This window comes from Pinus tabuliformis, chromosome 3_1 (assembly GCF_031772625.1).
Source record: "Pinus tabuliformis cultivar Carrire ecotype Pingquan chromosome 3_1, CPIR1, whole genome shotgun sequence".
In the NCBI taxonomy this organism is placed as follows: Eukaryota; Viridiplantae; Streptophyta; class Pinopsida; order Pinales; family Pinaceae; genus Pinus; species Pinus tabuliformis.
The window spans coordinates 915280786-915303420 of record NC_142301.1 but is presented as its reverse complement, the minus strand read 5'-3'; the positions used below and the strand labels follow the sequence as shown (position 1 = coordinate 915303420).

At 35.0% G+C, this 22635-nt stretch overlaps 2 protein-coding genes, 2 long non-coding RNA genes and 2 pseudogenes across 4 annotated transcripts; 4 read left to right on the top strand and 2 right to left on the bottom strand.

The window, feature by feature from the left end:
* Positions 1 to 9260: 9260 nt before the first annotated feature.
* On the top strand, positions 9261 to 9791 carry LOC149190659 (pathogenesis-related protein PR-1 pseudogene; annotated as a pseudogene).
* Positions 9792 to 14565: 4774 nt separating this feature from the next.
* On the bottom strand, positions 14566 to 16476 carry LOC149190658 (oligopeptide transporter 4-like; annotated as a pseudogene).
* A 408-nt stretch (positions 16477 to 16884) lies between these two features.
* LOC149190657 (uncharacterized) lies at positions 16885 to 17565 on the bottom strand. The gene is made up of 3 exons (XR_016256516.1): positions 17465 to 17565; positions 17136 to 17254; positions 16885 to 16932 (listed from the first exon to the last, which is right to left on the bottom strand). It is a non-coding gene; the product is annotated as an uncharacterized LOC149190657 (long non-coding RNA).
* Positions 17566 to 18273: 708 nt separating this feature from the next.
* LOC149190656 (putative protein NRT1/ PTR FAMILY 2.14) lies at positions 18274 to 19586 on the top strand (the record flags this gene model as incomplete). Its single annotated transcript, XM_089410572.1, has 3 exons — positions 18274 to 18453; positions 18636 to 19096; positions 19203 to 19586. Coding segments are annotated over exons 2-3 (573 nt in total), but the record flags the coding sequence as incomplete, so codon positions are not given.
* Positions 19587 to 19597: 11 nt separating this feature from the next.
* Positions 19598 to 20396, top strand: LOC149190655 (uncharacterized). The gene is made up of 3 exons (XR_016256515.1): positions 19598 to 19782; positions 19947 to 20098; positions 20218 to 20396. It is a non-coding gene; the product is annotated as an uncharacterized LOC149190655 (long non-coding RNA).
* A 1058-nt stretch (positions 20397 to 21454) lies between these two features.
* LOC149190654 (pathogenesis-related protein PR-1-like) lies at positions 21455 to 21997 on the top strand. Its single transcript, XM_089410571.1, has one exon. It carries the CDS (start codon positions 21455 to 21457, stop codon positions 21995 to 21997), a length of 543 nt encoding a protein of 180 aa, XP_089266697.1.
* The last annotated feature ends 638 nt before the right edge of the window (positions 21998 to 22635 follow it).

Sequence of the window (22635 nt, the reverse complement as noted above, 5' to 3'; positions counted from 1 at the left end):
TAAAAATTACAAAATTATATTTTTTAAAATAACCAAAAAAAAAAATTCTTAAACTAATGAACCCAATATTAAATTCTCATTTTTATTATTGTGGGAAAAACTAATGAGTCCAATATTAAATTCTCTCTCTACACTTTGTGTTATGCAAACTCGTTTTCCCTTTTTAGCATTAAGCAATCTACCATTAATGGAAGGTAATGACAAGTCGAGGATTCATATATTTAATGTACTTTTCTATTTCAAATCTAGTTGTTATGCCTAATAATGATAGCTAGGATATTCAATGTAAAATTTGACCAAGACAATTCTCACCGTGAATTCAAGTCAAAAGCCACAATCAACCCACACAAAGTAAAAAAATTCTCAACCCAAATTTTGAGAAATCTAATAAAAACAATTGTTGTATGTTGATATATTCACTATTAGTAAAGACCTAATGCACAAGTTTGTTGGAGCAGGTTGGTTGCAAAATATTCTCCGAATCAAATTAAACATATGTAGTTCCAAAAAAAAACCACTTAGTAAGTCTAGATCAAAAAATTATTGGCTACTATAGCCTCCCTACGAAGAAGGTAGGAACCTATTTTTAAATGGATATCATGCAGGTATGACGCAAAAGGGTTTAAGGGTATGACTTCAACATTTGGAAACACAAATAAAATGTGGTGGAAAATATAACAATCCTCTCAACTAATCTTCCAACCGTACATATCAATCATGTATGAGTCTCGACCAGGTATCCACCTAGTGATTACCTTACCAATCCCATCAGTGTCGCCCAATGGAAAGCATATCATTGACCACTAAGCTTGAAGAATGGTTAATATAGGGAACTATTGCATTTTCCCAGTGATTTTGATTTTTTCTCAACTCGCTCTTTAAGTGGAGCTCTTTGATGGTTAATGGCATCATTGTTACTGCACTAATGGGCATACTTGAAGAATTAGCACTCAAAATAACTTCGATTTCTACAATTTCATACTTGAAATAGAGTATAATTAAGTGCATGCATACAAACACAAGGCATAGAATATGTATGACTTTGCATTTCCCATATTTTTCTAGATTTTTCAAATCTAGGGAGGTTTTTTAAATAACATCCTTTGAATTTGTGTATTGATATTACTATGCGGATTTGAATTTTTGCATCTCTAAATCTTTAGTGTTCATTTGCACCATACAATGGCTTAGTGAAAATGAGACTACATTAAACAAATCAATTGTAGATGCATAATAGAAATTAAAGTAAACGCTCTAGGGAAGATAAATTCAGTAGTTGGTAAAGAATTAACGGATACAATTATATGGTGAAATTAAGCATTATGCATCATCTACGTCAACGATAAATCTTTGCTTGTATTTTATTTATTAAAAAAAAAAAAAAATCTTTCGATTTTGTATCAATTTAGTATTGTAATGCTTTTCAAATTTTTATTCCTTAATAGTAAAGGAATATTTGTACAAGATGCAAGGTTTTATATCACTATAAATTTAATGTGAAAATTTGCGAAATTTAGCCTGAAAAAATATTTGAAATTTAATAATATTCATTCAAAAAATGTAGAACATTTTTGGTTATGTGTAAATATGTAATTCCTTGCTAATTGAGTGAATAGTTCATGTTTTAAATTTCTTCTTCCTTTGTGTTCATAGATGTGGAAAATTTAATTCAATTTCAAGAAAATCACGCCTAACAATAAGCTAACAACTTGGAAATCATGTTCAACCATTTCCTCCTATCACACTAAAATCTTCTTGCAATATTTTAAGTCTTATCACAGTCATTGAAATCTATGTCCTAACAAGTGTGACTACATAAGTGTACAATTCAATCTTTTTTAAGTAACGATATCTTTTCAGCAAGCCAAATTTTAGCGTTCATGTTGAATGTTTTGAGCACCAAGGAGGGATTAAAATTTTAGACTTACCATAATGGAAACCCTATCACCTTCATTCGATGCCATTTTCATGGGACGTTGTTTGCTTCAGGGCTCTGCCTTTTTTCGGAACCCCGTGATCTTGGTGTTATTGTTGACGATTTGGTAAATTAGGGGAAAAAAATTATTGTAGGGTTCTCCCTACCTCCATGCTAACCCCATCACTCCAAATATCTTTAACTTTAAGGATTTATGAGGCAAATCTCAGGGGTTCTTCCTATATGCAAGTAGACGTTGCATATCTTGTCTCTTCACTTGCGGCCAAAATTCAGGATCACATAAGAATCCCATCTTTCTTTATTCATTTGCTACATGGAGGTACGCATCTTTAGGAAAGGAATTCACTTAGAAATTATGACACGGTCAAAGACACTTCAATCTATCTAGTATCAATACTAAATGGTGGAGCCAAACGCTAGGGTGCTTCCTCTTCCTCCCAGTCCAAATCCTTCAAGGATGCCCTAAATGCCATGAATTTTTTTTCTAAAAACATCATTGCCATTAATAGAATTGATGTCCCCAAAAAAATGATATTTCAATTTATATGGGCTTAAATACGGAACTGGATATTCATATTATGTTATTTAAATTATATGGATTTTTATTGTAATTAATATGATTTTTTTTTCTTTTATGTTTTCTTGGAAAGTTTACTTGCCATGTCTTTTGCAAATATAAAATAGGTATTGCTACCATTTTTATGTTCAAATCTCCTAATTTCCTAATTCGTGATTGTCTACTAAGAGAGTCTAGTAAACGCAGTTACACATTATAGTCATAATTTCAATGAAAATATTACTCCAAACATAATATAAACCTAAACCCGAAATACAATAATATTTACATGCACCTACAAAAAATATCGTACTAAACTAGCAACAACTATGATGAATTTCAAAACTGTTATCGCTATTGGCATGACAAAAAAACAAAATAAAATGATTAAGAGAAAAGAAATTTGAATTAGAACTGAAGGAGAGTGATATAGAACTACAAAAATATACGGCAAGATAAGTTTAACCAACATTTTGTATTATAGAGATGCCCATTAATGCCTCTGTGGTCTTCCTCTGCACAAACATCAAATTTCCTTGCATCGGGCACCAAGTGTAATAGTACATTTGACTTGGTGCTGTGACTAATCACCAAAGCTCAAATATGTTGAGGTTATCGTCAATTAAATCACGACCTTGCCCGATCATTATGCAATCCTTCAAACATAACTATGCAAACAGGTCAATGTCCCAATCCCGACAATGGGACAACTCTTGAGAAAGGAAACTCTAGTTGCTCGTGTTCTTAACTGACAACCAAGCAAAAAAAAGGATGTCGACTACAAGTGCTTCAGCGGTATCGGCGGTATATGGTCGAGCAATAGAGCGGTCGATGGTAGGTGCTTGGTGGTAAATGGGAGAGTTTTGGCTAGAAGCAAAGTTTGATTTTTCTCATTCACACCAGGCGAGATAAGGTACATCTTATTTCAATGCACAAATGCTACTATGAACAAGTTCCTATTAAAGTGTCTTTTTATTTGTAGCAATTGTGCATCCAAATACGATGCACCATAAAAAAATAATTGCAACATTTTAGCTCCGAGTGAGGTTCACTTCCGGTTATTAACATTGAATGGGTTAGAAACAACGTCATGTTAACGAACCTTTTTAGTACTTTCTGACTTATGAACATTAACATTTTTTGCAAAAATATCATTTCCATAATACATTAACTTTATAGCATTAATATAATAATTAAGTTGAAGCCAAAAAGCGATAATATAAGCAATATCAGTAATTAATTGTTCTAGACGTAGTATTAGGCTATATTCTTGTGCGGAACGCGACAACATTGGAGCGATGGAGCAGCTAACTAAGGTTTTTCTTCTTCTTTTTTAGCGAGGAGAGTCGCACAGTCGGAAAGATCCTTATATTTTGGACGTGGTCGATGGCCTCTTGCGTGGCATGGGAACTTCTATGCAAGTCCATGGTCAAGAACTCACGGGATTGCATATGAGGTGTTTTTGGTTTCCATACATTGCGAAGCAACAAGGATGTTTGAATAAAGACTAAAATCTAGCCCTGGACAAATCTCCTCTGTTACGGTTCTTCTTATGGATGTTATCTATCTCAAAATCGATGTAAATCCTTAAGAATCTGCTCTAAAAATATGGTGTGGTCGTGGCAGGAGAGTCCATCTATTCAAATGTTTGAACACATTTTAATCTTTTCTTGGGATTGTATTGAGAACTCCCTCTAGTTTTTTTTTGCGACACGGGATGGAACATGTATTTCTAATTTTGTTCCTTTTTCCTATAAGCATACATTCCTTCGTTTTAGTCGATGACGAGTCAATGGATGTAAATGATCCATGACTATTTACTGTGGGCGTCGATTTGCATGTGACAAAGATGATGAAAGTTGGCAGATACGTCTCTTATTGGGATACAAACCCACATTAAAAGGAAACACACCCTCCCTGGATGGTGCCTTTCATCCCTCAGGCATGGAGGGATTCATATTCTTTCGAGGTTTTCATTAAAAGTGTGCATGGGAAGGTGTCCCTATTTTGAATATTTATGTTGTGAAACAGAATATTAGGAGAAAGTGGGAAACTCCCATTGAGGTTCAAAACCTCATACGTGCAGGGAAATTGCTCTAATGAAACCTTCTCCTCATCAGAATAGGGTAGATAATGAAACCTTCCTAGTTTCATAACGATAAACTAAAGAGAGACACATGGAGGATGGGTTGGTGGGCTCAAAATGTGAACTTGTATCAGAAAGCTCAGATTCAAACAATTATCATCCTAGAAAGCTATCCACGAATGTGTTTGCTATGGTTCCAGTTGGCTCTAATCTAGGGGTTTCATTAGAGGAAATTTCAACCTAAAAGCGGCCTCCTAAGGGAAAATAATAGTTAAAATAATAAAAACAAGAGTTATGAATTTTGGAGGGAGAAATGTGTTCGGCACACTTTTTAAATGTATCTTCAATTTTAATCAATGTGGGTCTTCTTAAAAGTGTGCATGATGGGTACTCATTGGATGCATAATTTAATTTCGCATCCAACGAGTGTCTACACTTGAAATTTGAATAAACCTATAAGGAGATAAGCCAAAAATACAATTAAAAAAAAAAAAAAAGTAGTTTTTCTTCTTTTCCCTCCAAAATATTTACATGTACCTCTTTTTAAATTTAAAATATTTTGATTAGTTTACATATTATGACATGAAAATTACGTGAAACGTTCATAGGCACTTTTAGGCTAAAATTTCCTCTAATGGGAATCAGGTCCATAAAAAGAAAGGAAAGAAGTGGAGGATTAGTGATTTCCACACTTCTTGATCTTCCCCATTGTACCACATATTTTATTTTCTTTCTCTTCTATTTTTATGTTTCTCTTACGTGCCATTTTGGTATTTCTCTATTAGTCTTTAGGCATATACTTTTGACTACGTATGCCACTCTTGGATGTGGGCATATCCAAGGAGAATTCACACACCTAGCATGTATATACAAAATGTATTTTCCTTCTATTATTGAATGGAAGTACATGTTTTTTTTTTCTCGGGAAAAATGTTTAAATTCTTATCCAAACAAGCATTATTCTCTTGTTGAATATTGGAGCATTTTATGTTTTTTCGCTTGAACATATTAAACAATTTAATACTTATTTCATGAAGGTGTTGATATTAGTAAAAGAGTTCCCAAATTCATTGTGGATTCAACATTGAATTATATTATATAAGAACATCAAGGAACGTCATAGTATTTTCTATCTAATTTGGGTTTGGACTCTAGAATGGGAAAAAAATTGTTTTGTGACTCTAAGATATTATTTTGGAAGATCATTCCAAAAAATCTCATTTTTGTACAATACAAACTACAAATAATAGTAACAATGATATGGATACTCTAGAAACAAGTTAACACGGAGTTATGTTGTATCAACCCATGAAATATTGCTTATGCAGTTATATTGACATGGATTCGTACATTTTACTATTTTGTTGAAAAGAGTCCAACTCGCACCTTGGTTATTGAGTAGATATTTTGTGTGTTGTTCATTGTGTTCCTTCTGTAGAAAAAAGTGACATACAAGATTAGTATTTCTTTGATTCTTTCACCATCACATAGTAATTCCAATTGATCAACTATCACAACCACACATACAAAAATCTAAGTTTCCTCTCCTTTTGATTCTCATGCGTAATTTAACAAAGGCCTCTATCCTTCCCACCAAAAACAAAAATCTCGAATCTTCTTTAGTGCTTTTGGCTTATAACCTTTCTCAACGACTCGTTCTTTTTTTTCCAAAGCCTCCTTAGGAAGGTGAAGATCATTATATTATCACCTTTCTTACCTTTCGACATCTAAAACCTTGTAAGGGTATGTGAATTTTTTCTCTAAAAACATCTCCTCCCTTTTACTCAAGAGGAATTATATACATATATCTCTTAAAGCACAGTTCCTTCTATTCTTGGATGTAAAATAAACTATCCAAAATTGTTTGGAATGTATTAAGAAATGCATGTTGTTGTCAGTTGATCATTCCTCACCCTAATATAGGTATTGTTCTAGGATGTAAAATAAACTATCCAAAATTGTTTGGAATGTATTAAGAATGCATGTTGTTGTGAGTTGATCATTCCTCAACCTAATATAGGTATTTTAGCAACAATGGCGTTCAGGGCCACATTCCTAATTCACTTCCACAGAAACTCCAAGATTAATAAGTAACACAGATCTTCATTGGATTTTGAATTGTATTAGCTACTTTTTTTCGTCTGAGATACATGGGGTTTTTCCTCTGATTAAATAAACTTCTACAGTTTGATACTTACTGTGCAGAAACGTTGCCAGAAATGGCCTCAATGGTACTATGTTGTATTCATCCTCAAACATGATTGGCCTCATATATTTGTAAGCTTATCCAAATTAAGTTATTGTATTTAAGATGTGCTCATTGAGAAATTGTCCTAGCAATGGATAAGGTGAAGTGCATAAATTTGAATCACAATCAATTTTAGGTTAGATGAAAGATATATTTGGAAAGCATTCCAACCAATCTACTCTATAATATTTTCTCAAAATAATACAAAACCTATCATTGTTTTTTTAAGTATATTGTAGTTTGTAGTTTCCCATAATCTTGTATAAGAATTTCATAAAATATTCCAGATTTATGTAGGTGAATGCTTTGATTCTTGAGGATTCCTTGGCAATGATAAAGACCAAGGGAATTCTACATCCCTTTTTAGGAAATGAAAATTTGGTGATGCTTCAAATAGGAAATAATTCCAATATAGACGCTAGTTGTTTAATTTTTGAATTATGTATTAGGAAATGTTAGGATTCATTATAAAAACATCTTTTCATATGCCATTCTTTTGTGTAGGTTAAAAGTCGCAAGTGCTTTGGGCACTATCTGGGGGCTTCACCCAATGAACCTTTGACATACCACATGCATTCGTGGCATACTAAAGCTTTATTGCGCTCTGTGAGGGCTACTTCCTGTGTAGTGTTTTGAAATGGTTAATTTGACAAAATAAAATCAATGTTAGTCTATTTTTAAATTCATGAAAATCTATTATAAAAATGTTAATTTCATTATAGTTCCTAGGATCTTAGTTCAAATACTAAACTTTTTTTCAATCATATGTCATTTTGTTGATAACATGGAAGAGGTTTAGGTTGATTCATGTTTCCTTTTTTCTTTTCAATTGAAATACCAACAATATATACACGATTCTTCCACAAGGTTATTTGGTGCCTATTGGATGTTTTGAGCATCCTCGTTATCTACGCTATAGCGATACAAAACTATGCACCATCAATCTCAACCTGAAAACTATAAACCAACTAAAATCGTCCAATTGACGTACCGGAAAACCTCAGTGCAGTAATCCATAATAGAATTAATGCACTAGAATACCTCAATGCATTAATACTTGGTCAATATTCATTTTGTAACTTTTGAAAATGTCTATTTTGTACAATGAAAGTTTGTATGTGGATATATCGTTATATGCATTCATGTTCTTCACTGAGTACAAAATTTCAATTTGACGAATTGTTTCCCTTTTTATGAACATGAACATACTTCTTTCAATTTTAGAATTATAACACCTATTATCTTTTTATCTAATGCTTGATTCTACTATCATAATTACAGTACAGCTGATGATTTTTTATAATAGAAAGGACAGTTTTTATCCTATAAAGATACAAGGTACCCTCACATATTTACTAGAAATTTCACGAGATTATGGAAAAATGGGCTTCAAATGCAACTACTACTCATTCCATTATTGTTGTACATATGTGAAAATACTCTTTGTTTTGTTGTTTGGAAAGTTAATGATGGTGAGCTAATTAACTAATGAAGTTTATATTCTCAACAAAATTGACCTTCTCTAATGGTCGTGACAAGGTATCCAAACAAAAGTCAAATCCAAAGTCTGATTTTTTTTCCAATTGAGCGGTGCAATTTTAAATATTCTAGGCCAATTGGAATCTGAATCATAGTATCACTACCTTGCATTAAGCATGAAAAGATATGTTAGTGGCTTTCAAAACTCTATTGTTAAATATGTCTTACAGTCCCTCTCAATTCATTATAAGAAAATAAATCTATTTAGCAAAGTTAATTATTATTTTCTTAGGAGGTCATCCAATACCATTATAGGTTCCCTACAAATAATAGTTATCTACTTATTGTGATACATTGAAACTTGGGAGTGCCTAACATTCTACAACAAATGTCTCTTAGTCGATTTTACTCGTCCCTTAATTAGATTAATATTTCATTTTGAACGCAACAAGTGTTTACTGATGAGGAATTTGAAACTGGGTTTTGACCCCAGCCTAACACATTTTCTCGCTAGAACCGAAAAAGTTCAAAAACTCCAAAATTTGAAGCATTTAATGGAATCTTAAATTATACTGCCTCTATCACTTACCTTGTTTTTGTTGCATGTGATTTACCACGACGACTAAAAGCATTAGCGAAAAATGCTAGTTCGCTTCATGTGTCATATCATTGAAACTCTTTGTTACAATACAATTAAACGTTATCTTACCTTACGGTCAAAAGAATAGAAATTGCAGCTTCGTCCTCCTTCCGAAAAGCTAATGCTGGTGGCTATATTAGTATATATACACAGTGGTTGGAGAGATGGAAAGATCATCTTCCATATATAACCCAGGATAGCTTTGATTACTTATATGCGAAGAAGCAGAAGCAAGTTAGTATTATTATTCAGATCATCTAAAAGAAGAAGAAGTAGAAACTAGCATTATTGCAACGCCGGCGATTCGCAATACTCATGGGGATAACAACCACGTTGTTGAAGAGACACTGCAACATGTGTTACATTTTCGTTCTCATTATGATGATGGGAATGGGAATGTCGTCAGTGACTGCTACAGACATGAATGCTACTGCCGCGTTTATTGATGGATTTTTGGTCCCACACAATCAAGCAAGAAATGCAGTGGGAGTTGGTACTCTTCAATGGGATCGCAAAGTTGCAAATTATGCACGCAATTATGCAAGACAGAGAAGGGGCGACTGCCTCCTACAACATTCCGACAGCTCCTTCGGGGAGAACATATTCTGGGGAAGCGGCCATGGTTGGACCCCTTCGCAGGCAGTGGCTGCGTGGATAGACGAGAAGAAGTGGTTTGACTATGCCAAGAATATTTGCACTGGACCTGATTGCACTCACTACACTCAGGTTGTATGGAGGACCACGGCCAAAGTTGGATGCGCCAAGATTATATGCAACTCAGGTGATACTTTCATAACGTGCAATTATTATCCACAAGGGAACTACGTAGCAGCCAGGCCATACTGAAATGAAATGAAATTAAAGGAATCCTGTAAATATATAAGATATGAACACCAAACCTTCAACGCTACGATCGCGATTTCTCTCAATATTCATTCATTCTCTGTTCATGTACGTACAAGTACAGTGAAACATTTCATATTATCTCAATATAAATATTCTTTGATAAGTAAATTTCACACTATTTGCACCTATTTATTTCTTATTCTTTAAAAGACCTGGCTTTTTACACCGTTGCCATTAATACAATTTCTGATATTTCAATTCATACCGGCTTAAAATTGGTATTGGGTATTTATTCTAATACAATTTTCCTGATATTTCAATTCATATCGGCTTAAAATTGGAATTGGGTATTTATTCTAATGCAATTTTTATGATAGCTTAAAATTGGAATTGAATATTTATTCAGATTTTTATTATAATTACTCTAATTTATTTATTTTATTTAAAAGTTTATTCGATATGTCATTTTGAAAATGTAAAATAAATATATGTTTTTTAGTTTAATTTTTTTAAGTTTATTTGATATCTTAGTTCCAAAATATAAAATACATATGAATACACTTTTTTTAATTATTTAATTCATGACCATACGTCAAGATAGTTAGGTTACTTCACTTAGAGATTATAGTTATAATTTCTATAAAATTATTGTTTTAGCAGTTATGTCACTTCACTTAGAGATTATAGTTATAATCTCTATAAAATTATTGTTTTAGCTTTAACATAAATTTAAACACAAAATAGCATAATATTTAAAAGCAATTTTAAAAATTATCGCAAAAGAATGGGTTTAAAAAAAAAACTAAAAAGATTGAAAATTTTAGAAAAATGACAGAATTTGAAGATCGTTTTTCAAACAACTTTGAAAACTCAAAAAAAAAAAATGAAACGCTTAAAAATATCTTATTTAAATCATCTTAATCATTAAATTTAACCTATCATAACAAGTTTCATATATATTTTTATTATGATTTCATAATTATTTAAATTACTCTATTTTAAATAAATAAATATGTTTTGAAGTGTTTAAATATAAATAAATAAAGTAAAATAAAATCATTTTTCCATTTAATAAAGAGAATAAGACTTTTATTAATATTTTTATATATTTGAGATAATATCACTTTAAATAAAGATTCACTGATAGATCTATGACGTGGTTATGAAGTATTATTTAAATTATGATCTTCAAGATTCAAATCTTTTATTGGTCAAGCCAAAAAAATAAAAATAAAATCAATAACCATAACCCATGTTAACATAATATGAATTATATATGGCTATTTTCATCAATAATATTTTTATAAGTTGATTGAATTTTATTTAAAAAAAAAAAAGAGGAGAAAACTATATTTTTAACATAATTTTGTTCACATACTATGAATTATAGAGTTAATTTTTTTAAATTAACTCAATTATATTAAAATAAAATAACACAACTAGATCTTTTTGTTGAAATTTTATTTGAAATAGAATAGATACACAAACAAATAGTAAAATTAATTGATATGATGATTGTCTTCTTGATGAACATTACTTATGTCAAGAGTTCAAATTGTTTCATCATTTATTGAATGATATTTGTTTCTTGTCTAAAAATACTATAATATAATTAAGACTCTTCATGTTACTTCAATACTCTATTTAATGAGGTTTATCCACTAAATTCTTCTATTATAATTATATATTTGAATTTCAATTAATTCTCACTAAACATAACATATGTCAACACACTATTAATTATAAAATTAGTTAATTTATATGAATACCTTTTTTACTATTTTCATTTTAAGGTTTAGGTTTACTAAAATTTATATAAATAATCAAACAATTTTTTATTTTTTATTTTTATCAAAATTTGTTTTGGATAGAATAACACACGAGCAAAAAAGCTAATTAATATGATTATTGTGTTCCCATGAATATTACTCATGTCAAGAATTTAAATTGCATTGGTTTTTGTTTACTATAGGAAAAATTAATGTGTCAAATATTAAGACTCTTCATATTTTCTTGAATGGCCCATGTATTCATTGTGTTTTGCAAACACACTTTTCCCTTTCAACAAGAAATGGAAGCGAGACGAGCCATATATAAATGGAACATATATAATTAATTTACTTTTTGATTTCAAAAGTAGTCGTTATACCTAATCTTGATAGCTAAGGTATTCAATGTAAAACTTGACTAGAACAACTCTAACCGTGAATTAAGGGTTAAAAACCACCAATTAACCCCAATTTTGAGAAATCACATAAAACCAATTGATGTATGATGATATATTCAGCACTAGTCAGCTCTGGTTGGTTGCAAAATGGTCCTCCTACAAAGAGAGTAAGAAACCATTGTTAAATGGATGTCATGTCATGCAGGCATGAAGGTTGGTTGCAAAATAGTCCTCCTACAAAGAGAGTAAGCACCCATTGTTAAATAGATGTCATGTCATGCAGCCACAAAGCATGAAGGATTGAAACTTCAACATTCAGAAAGAAAAATAAACTGTGGTGGAAAATACAACAATCCTCACTACTAATCTTCCAACCATGGATGTCAATCACTTATGACTCTATACTTAGCATCCACCTTTTCAATCATGCATGAGCCTTGAATTAGTATCTACCTTGTTATTTGATAACCAATGCCATCATTGTAGCCTAATGGAAGTCCACCACTAAGCTGTAAGAATTATTGATATAGGGAAATATCTCATTTTCATAGTGATTTTGATTTATGCTCAATTTACTCCTTAATTGGAAGCCATAACGTGTTACGGCACCAATATAAGCATACTTGGAAGATTAGCACTAAAAAAACTTTGGTCGCTATAATTTCATACTTAAACTAGAATATAATTAAGTGCATGCATACACATACAAAGCATTGAAAATATATTATTTTACACTTCACATATTTATCTACATTCTTTGGGAATCATATTTATTGAAAAAATTATTCAAAAAAATGTTACCTTACTAATGGAATGAAACACATAAAACACATAGGGGAAACGGGGTCCTAAATAACGAAAATAATATTGCCTTACTAATTGGTAATAATCAGGTTGCGCAATATATATATATATATTCATGAATGACCTCCCCTATGCCGGTGTGTTACAAGATAATAATGTGAACAAGGATGGCTGCGAAGCAGCTAGTCCCTGCACATAGTTCTATCTAGCCGCCTTTGAATTCGTATAGCAGCACTATATGCCGACAGTTTCCGAACTAGATCAGGAGATTCAGAAGCAAAATGCAGCTTCTGTATACCAGAAGTTTTGTGCAATCAGTGGGGCAGGTGGCCAAAGGGCAATGTTCCCCACTTGCTCCTCACCAGTTTATGGATGTGTTGTTCAGACCCAAAGCAAAGTATAGCAGTATAATAGCATAAGACAAGCTACGATACAATAAGGGATAAGCAATGTTACTACTAAGATGAAACCGGACCCTGGATGTGACTGGAAATGCTGAGATTAAACATTAAAGCCAAACAAATAGAGCAGATCTCGTAGCAAACAATGCTTTTATCAGTTCACCAAATTGCTCAAGAACTAAAAGCTAAACAAGTATAGGTTTTAGCACTGTAGTTTATACTTGTTTAAACCTGTAGTTTAGACCAGTATAAACTACAGTGCTAAAACCTAACATCAGTTATTTTGACACAAAAAGAATAAACTCCTCAAAAAAAGCCAAAACACAGGGAGAATCAGCTCCTCAAAAAAATTAAACTTTTCTTCCAGTTATCTGATAAATAAAAATCTAACTTTTCTTCCAGTTATCTTAATGGCCGAGCTTGAAGTCTGACAAGAAAGAAACTGCCTGGCTCAGCATCTCTAAGTCTTTGGAAACACAAAACTTATGATAGATTGGGCAAATCAACAGTGAAGCACTGGGAATCTGGACCTAATTGCTGTTATGAAACAAGTGAACGAGGTAAAGGCCACTTTTGAGTTTATCCCATTTACTCATGTTTATTTTGAATTCAATACACGAGCAGATATGAAAAAAGCTACTATGCAAGAGGGTACTCTACTTGTACATGAGTAGAGAGAAGGTTCTCTCATTTCAAAATCTGAGAAATCCTTGTACAAATGTTTTGATGATATTAGCACTATGGAGGACAAATTTATGAATGTATGTAAGGTACTGAAAGTTAGTATAAGCTTCCAGGATAAGCTGTAATGCTTTTTGACTTTTGGAGGAAGACTGTAATAAGTACATTTAGCATCTCTTTTGCTCATATATGAACAGGTGGTCATGATAAGTAACCGATCCAAGAAGGAATGTTCAATGTATATTTGATTTCTATCTTGGAAACATTAATATAAAGATTTGTTTTTCTATGGAAATAAAAAAGGAGACTTAAGCATCGAAAGAAGCATTGATATCATAAAAAGATTATAACCCAAAGTGCTTTGCAAAGGCACGGATAAGCAAGAGTGAGTGCCAATGCCCCAAAAAAAAATTGACGAGTTAATGAATCCATATTAATTAGCAGTTTCTGTTGGTAATAATAAGTGCTCACGCTATATTAATATAGCATTGCAACAATGAAGGGGAAAAATGTGCAGTAAGAATATTCAATGATCAATCTTATCATTAGTAATGGATGCATCAAATGAAGCTCAAAAGATAAATTAGCTCAATACAGAATTCACTCCAGCTTGTTAGAATTTCCATATCTCAATACTTGATTCAAGGCATGCAAGTAACAAAGCCGTAACAAATTTTGATCTGAAAAATTGAAGCATTGATAATCCACTAAGTCATGTAACCAGCAATGTGCATGAAGGGGATACAAAATTAAATGCTTCCCTTTTCATTTAAAGGAATGTTTTGACAATATTTTATAGTAGCGGTGATGATACTTATGGGAAGAGTGAAAAATGAAGCGAGAGCACAGGCAAAAAGTAACCCCCACCATTGTAATTGTACCTCTTTCTTGTAAACCTCGCAGAGTGCAAAGGCAACAGCAACAGTCCCAAACAAGAGAGTGTAGAACCACCATTGTGGGATGTCAGGGTATTTGCGCATCAATTTAGTATGGATATCAGGCCGATTGTTTTTGGATGCTGCTACAGCACGCTGCCATATTTCCCTGCACCATAACAACGCATGTCATTTAAACTAACATCCATAATTGATGATCTTGCAAGAAAGCAGTAATGGAAATCAAGTCAATACAAAAATCAGAACTTACTTCCCATAGAATAGAGCGACATGGGTAATTGTAGAAGCAATGGTTGCAAATCCAAACCCATAAGTCAGAGCAAAAAACAAGCTCATATGTATTTGACCATTCTGATTGTAAGCAGCGAGATCCAGCTCAAATTTATTGTTCACAATCCATGAAATATTATAGTTTTGACGTTGGGCTGTGAACAAATCGGAGCTGAAAATAGGAAAAGCCTTTGCATTCTACATGTTAGTGCCCCAATAAGCAAGAGGGACTGCAAAGTATACTACGAAGACATAACCAACCATGACATTCATAATGGCAAAGAATGGAGAAATAAGAGGACTGAACAAGAAGTCTGCGATGGTGCTCCAATCGAAACCAAAAGCACCTAGTCCGAGGCCATTCATGCCGGAGCCAATCTGCTGTATAGAAAGCTAGGAACAAGCTATTACTATAAGAAAACCACTAGACAAAATCAAATAGTATCCCCGGAGATCAAATTGACACTTAGACCTCATACCATTACCATCACTTCTGAGCCTCTTTATATCCATCCATATTGGTACTACAGAGTGCCTTATTCACTTTACCTTTATCGTAACTGGTACTACACTCACAATAGAAGGAATCAATCACTCAGTAGACACCATGAGCAGAGGAAAACACAAGCAACAGGGAAGATCTTACTCTCTTAATTACAACAAATCCTAGAACAAATGCCATGTTATGAATCAAACCACTAGATTTATAGCCCTCAAAACTGAGCTTAGGTACTAACCCTTTGCTTAGACTGAAACACGCCTTGACTGGGCTTTTTCTTACCAAAACCAACCTTACCTATATATACATATATAGACACTAGATCTTCAGGAAATGGATTTCGTTTAGGAATGTGGTATAACCAGAATATATATATATATATATATATATATATATATATATATATTCCTTCTACAAAATAATCAATAAAATCAATGTGCTTACCTGATTAGTAGTAGCGGTGATGATACTTATGGGAAGAGTGAAAAATGAAGCGAGAGCACAGGCAAAAAGTAACCCCCACCATTGTAATTGTACCTCTTTCTTGTAAACCTCGCAGAGTGCAAAGGCAACAGCAACAGTCCCAAACAAGAGAGTGTAGAACCACCATTGTGGGATGTCAGGTTATTTGCGCATCAATTTAGTATGGATATCAGGCCGATTTTTTTTGGATGCTGCTACAGCACGCTGCCATATTTCCCTGCACCATAACAACGCATGTCATTTAAACTAGCCAATCTGTTGTGCTGTGATTGCTTTTGGATGCTGCTACAGCACGCTGCCATATTTCCCTGCACCATAACAACGCATGTCTTTTAAACTAGCCAATCTGCTGTGCTGTGACAGAGTGAGGCCAAATCCAGCACACCCACGATACACTGGTCAGGGTTGAGAATAGATAACCAGGGAATACATAGTAGCAAAAGCTGCAGGTCATGGCCATGAAGAAGAAGGTGTTACGAGACATCCCCTTTCATTTTTATTATACCGGAACAGGGTCACCTGGACCAGTGTGCTTGGCCACCACATGTGTGCAGGTTCTACAACATACTTACGGAGCAGTCCAGCCCATCCGTATCCTTATCTTGCAAAAAGAATGCTGGAAGATGCAACCATACCATGTAGCTCCCAGACCCATAACCTGAAAGCTAGAAAGCCAGCCAGCTACATAGCATAAGGGATAGGTAGCATAAGTACCATAAACTGTCTTTTAACTGTAACTGTTTGAGCATTGTGTTTTGTATGTTAAATCGGTAAGTTTGGTCATTGCATACTTTCTGTGAATCTAGGAGATTGGTCCCCCATCGCCAGGGCTTCACGAAATAATTCATGCTACTGCTGCCGTTAATGCCTCACCAGAGCTAGTTGTGGAGGGATCTTGCGAATACAGGCACTGAAGATGATTTGTCCCATGATAGCTAACCTGCAACAAGTTTATTAATAAATTAACTACGAATGTTGAAAACAATACAGCCAAGTACTCATATTTGCGTCAAAGATACCAATCAGTTTAAATTAACTCTTCTGAGTGCAAAAATTGACAAATTAAACATGGGACAACAAAAGCTAAACTCTCAATTTGAAGAATGAGACAAAGTTCAAACAAAAATAATACTATTCAAATACCTCCTCGCCTGGCTGACCAACTGGCCTTGATCTTTTCAAGAGATGTTCAGAATCTGCAGACTGGTAATCTACTGGTGGGGTGTTGACTGGAGGGGTCCTCGGACGCTTCACCATAGCAGCTAAAAAATGATTTTTACAAGAGTTTTACTAAGGTTCTATGGTCAAGAATGAAATATGTCTACAGACTATTTAATCACTACATATCAAAGTATTTGCAAAACTCTGAGCAAAAAGACTAAAAAACATATATCACTATCTATACAAACATGCCATTGCTATAAAATCGAAGAAATGAGATTGCATCCCAGCCAGAGGCAGAGACAACTTACCTGGACTTGTTGCCGAACTAAGCCCTACAGGGCCTGCAGAAAGTGAAGTATGAGGCACAGGGGCAGGATTAGCGATCCAACCCTGCAGACTCGTCAACAAGAAACATGCCAGTTTATGTTGCAGAAACTATGTGTTGAAGTATAGCTACGATGCAGCAAGTCCCTACCAATAGAGCAGAACAGGGACAAAAGCTGCAAATGGAACAAAGAAATTCACTGTCGTGATGCTAAAAGAATCAACATGTTTTCCTTTGCAGAGATGGAATTCTCCTCCAAACATGGCTCATTCACCTACAGGAAGAGAGAAAGATTAACGAAGCAAATGAAATAATGGAATGAAGGAACTGATTAATCAAAATTTATTTTTTTAAAGAGACGGTGAGGTAGACATGTCTCATGCATCCAGGGCTATGAGATTCTTTAAATTAAAAATAAAAATTTGAATGAAAATTAAAAAATAAATACAATAACCAAAAATATAACTAAATAAAATAAAAAATTGAAGTTAACTGCCAAGTGGGCCTATTTGTTTCTAACTCTAGCTAATGAAGAGGCAGAAAGAAAAGGAGGAGCGCTTGGGCTGGGTCAAGAGGCAAGCAAGTTCAAGAAGACACGTGGGAGCGACTGAAGCCTCGACGTGTGTAGCCAAACAGCCAGCTGTGGCAGTGCATGATCTCCCCATTTCTTGTTTGATTGAGTGGCCAACACATATCGTCATCCTCCAACCTACTCTACTCTCGTGATAGAGTCCGTCAAAAGGAGTGCACCCCACTTGCATCACGCCCATTCACGTTCTTTTCATATCTAAATATTCCAATAGAGATGCAACGAACCTGGCGATTCGCGCCCATTCACGTTCCTTTCATATTTAATTATTCCAATACAGATGCAAGAAACCCGGCGATACAATTCTTTCGCCCAAGAATAGGAAGGAGCTCGTTATCTTTTGGGGGTGGAGCTCACAACATCTCAGAGCCGAACTGCTCCTGGTAAGGCTATTTATTGTTTCAATTTTGCAATATTTACAGAATATGCAATTTAGTTGAGCATGCAAACGAGTTAAGGATATGAATGGATAACTACATTTACAAAAACTCATTTATTTAAATTTATTTGTTTCTGTATTATTATAGATCCATGAACTAAGTTCATTGATATGTTTATTTCATAGATACCAGATCTTTGGCAAGCCTTGGCAATGGCAGAAGAGAAAAGGGCAGTTGAATTAGCTTTGCAAATGGACAAATCGGGCCGACCTCCAGGGAATGACAAGCATGACAGTCCATCAATAAATGATAATTTCCGTTCGTGGTCAACAGCCCAAAATACCAGGCGGTTTGAAAACCATGCCTTTCATAATAGGTAAAATCGGTAACTGCATTTAATCTCAAATAATTAGCTCTAGGGTTTGATAGTTGAGGGGCGGCCCGATACCCAGACAGAATGGGCGTGCAAGCGAACATGATGGTTTACCTGATTACCAAATACAACATGAAGAAAGTGGCAGCTACCAGTATGTTGAATGTCTGGTCTGGAACGATGGGCCTCGCAACTCTGCCCGGCGCCTTTCTGGCAGATTCCTACATCGGCCGATTTGGAATGATAACCATCGGTTGTTTTTCATATGTTCTGGTCTGTATCTTATCGATCAGCCTTCATTTGAATGCATCAACGTTTTTTCTTAATCAACCTGATCCGGAAAAGTATTGCCCTTGGTTTATTATAATTCAATCTGCAGGCAATGTTTATTCTGACGCTCACGGCTGTAATCCCGGGATTCTTGCCGTCTTCCTGCAGCGCCACGGACAAGAAGCTGAACAAATGCGAGAGTGCATCTGCGGGGCAATTCGCGCTTCTGGTTTTGTTTTTCATATTCATGGGGTTTAGTGCTCCCAAGAAGCAGATAAGGAAGATTCCTGCAAAGGGATCCAAAAAAGGATGCATGAAAGGCAAAGGAGGCCCTGAAAATGGGCTCTGCAATTACAGAGGAGTTAGGCAGAGGACATGGGGTAAATGGGTTGCTGAAATTCGCGAGCCTAACAGAGGCGCTCGCCTCTGGCTCGGCACCTTCGCCACTGCAGAGGAGGCTGCTCTTGCCTACGATAAAGCTGCCAGGGCGCTCTATAGTATGGGAAGAACATTAGATTTATATAAATCGCATGCGGTCGGATCAGTTTCAGAATGGGATGATTAATTCGTCGATGAAGGAGTCACAGAAAGAGAAACCTGATAAGGCTGTCAGCAATGGCTCCGGGGAGGAAACGGCCACGATGCCCAAAAGAATCGTATCCGTGCGGACAAGATCTGAGGCATCCCTGGTAATAATCGAATTCTTACTTCTTTACTATGCACCTACTTTACTTTTACATACACTTGCCTGATTTTTTAATAACCAACGTTCAAATGTAAACATTAATAAGTTCCTGTTTAACTTCCTTATCTATGAGTTTCTGATTTGGAAAAGGGCATACCTTGTTTACAGAACGAAAGCTCCAGACGCACAAAACGAAAGCTCCTGCGTCTTCGACTTCACCGAACGACGATCGGCCCACTTTGCTTGGTCACCACCCAGCGGCCCTGAGACGCAAAGAGATCTACGGAAGGCGCCGATACCCTCAATCTTTACATCCAAAGGTGCCTGCCTTCGGCCTACACCAGCAGGAATTTCTGTAAATCTCAAAGCCATTAGACTCAATACAGAAGCAATATATTAATTATATTAACGCTTGAATATGGATCTGGCTTCAACGCAGGTGGTTCTAATTGTGTGTATTGTTCCAGTCTCTGTTCAAAACAACTGCACTGCGTATAATAAAAAACAAGAGGGGAGCAATGAAAGAAAAGAATGTTTCAGGAGAGAACCGCAGAGATTGTGCGAGCCTCAGAGAAAAGACGAAAGCTCCAGATGCACAAAAGAATACAAGCTCAGCTATGCAGCAAGGGAAAGTGGGCGGGGAATGTATCACAGCAAAGAGGCAAGAAAGACAGCATCTGTTGTGCATGCAGAGTGACACATTGCAACAACGATATGAACTGGTTCAGCCTCCTCAGATACCTCAAATGTAATAAGAACATAAAATGCCTCAGATTTAATGTTGGCATTAGTCTGACGGTTAGCGAGAATGCAGCAGGCTTAAATTGGTTTTAAGCTATGGTCGGGCCTCTTCCGCCTCGGGAAGAGGCCAAATAAGATGGCAAAGGTTCTGGGCGCAATAGAACTTTGGCTATGTAGGCACATCACCTCACAGCACATTTCCAAACTTTAGACTAATGACCGAATAACCCTCGCCAGCGACTAAGAAGTAATGCTAAGTCCCTGCCGATCGATTACAATAGTCCCTGCCGAATGCCAGATGGCAGGGACTAATAACGTGTTGTGCTCGTCTGATAGAAAATATTTTTGTGAATCACATGTTAAGCTTCGCCTGTTTTCACTTGATTGAAGCTTCACTTAATAATTAAAATGCACATCGGGAATTTTGGCGTGCGTGGAAGTTATTTAATTTCATATCGGTGTTGAATATTCCGGCGGAGAATGATAACGTGCGCGGGCAGTTATTCATATTTCAACTTTTGTCTGCGCATATCGATCGTCAATATCAACAAAGCGAGCACCTAGCAATCTGCAGAGAGGTATCTTGAAATTCAAATACATAGAGTAAGACACAAACAAACATGTGAAATTAAGAAGTTATGTGGACGCTCTGATAATCGTCAAGCGTTACCTTACGATCAAAGGAATAGAAATTGCAGCTTCGTCCTCCTTCCGGTTAGAGTAAAAGCTAATGCTGATGAATAACATGTGTGGCTGTGGCTATATATACCGATACAGCTTGAGCTAGTTATACACAGTGGTTGGAGAGAGAGAAAGACCATCTTCCAGATATAGCTTGCTAGTTATACACATATTTGCGAAGAAGCAGAAGGAAGTTAGTATTTTTATTCGGATACTAGTACTAAATTCAGCAGCCCGGGCGATTCACAATAGTCATGGGGATAACCACGTTGTTGAAGAGCCACTACAACATTTCCATTTCCATTTTCGTTCTCATTATGATGACGGCAATGTCATCGGTGAATGCTGCAGACATGAACGCTACTGCCGCGTTTATCGATGACTTTTTGGTTCCACACAATCAAGCAAGAAATGCGGTGGGAGTTGGTCCTCTTCAATGGGATCGCAAACTTGCAAATTATGCGCGCAATTATGCAAGACAGAGAAGGGGCGACTGCCTCCTACAACATTCGGACAGCCCCTTCGGAGAGAACATATTCTGGGGAAGCGGCCATGGTTGGACCCCTTCGCAGGCAGTGGCTGCGTGGATAGATGAGAAGAAATGGTTTGACTATGCCAAGAATATTTGCACCGGACCTGATTGCACTCACTACACTCAGGTTGTATGGAGAACCACCGCCAATGTTGGCGCTACCGCCAATGTTGGTTGCGCCAAGATTATATGCAATTCAGGCGATACTTTCATAACCTGCAATTATGATCCACCAGGGAACTACATCGCAAGCAGGCCTTACTGAAATTTACACGCGAACGTATATTTAAATACGAACATTCTTCCTCATGTTACATTCATTCTTTCAATATGAATATTTTTTGCACTTGTAATAAGTACAACGATTTCTTACATGGCTTTCTTTTTGTAAAACACAGTTACAATCAATATAGTTTCTCTGAGATACGGTGGCAATTAATATAATTTATGTGAAGATCATACCTCGATGCTAATAGAGTGGGTTTAAACAACCCAGTGTCCAATATTTATGTTATATTCTCTAAAGTATATGGCTTTCGGTTACAAACATAATAGTAGGCTCATAATTATGCTTTTATGCTTTTTTTTCATTAAAAATTTCTTTTATAATTATGTACTTTGAATTAATATTGATTTGAATAATTTGTTTAAATATAGCTCATGTGAACGAATTCTGAATTATATATTATTAATTTGTATTAATACTTTTATTATTATTTTCATTTTAAAAATTACAAAATTATATTTTTTAAAATAACTAAAAAAGAAAAAATTCTTAAACTAATGAACCCAATATTAAATTCTCATTTTTATTATTGTGGGAAAAACTAATGAGCCCAATATTAAATTCTCTCTGTACACTTTGTGTTATGCAAACTCGTTTTCCCTCTTTAGCATTAAGCA

What these genes read in the sequence shown, in the direction of transcription:
- LOC149190654 (XM_089410571.1), top strand. Translation starts at nt 21,455, where the DNA reads ATGGGGATAACCACGTTGTTGAAGAGCCACTACAACATTTCCATTTCC.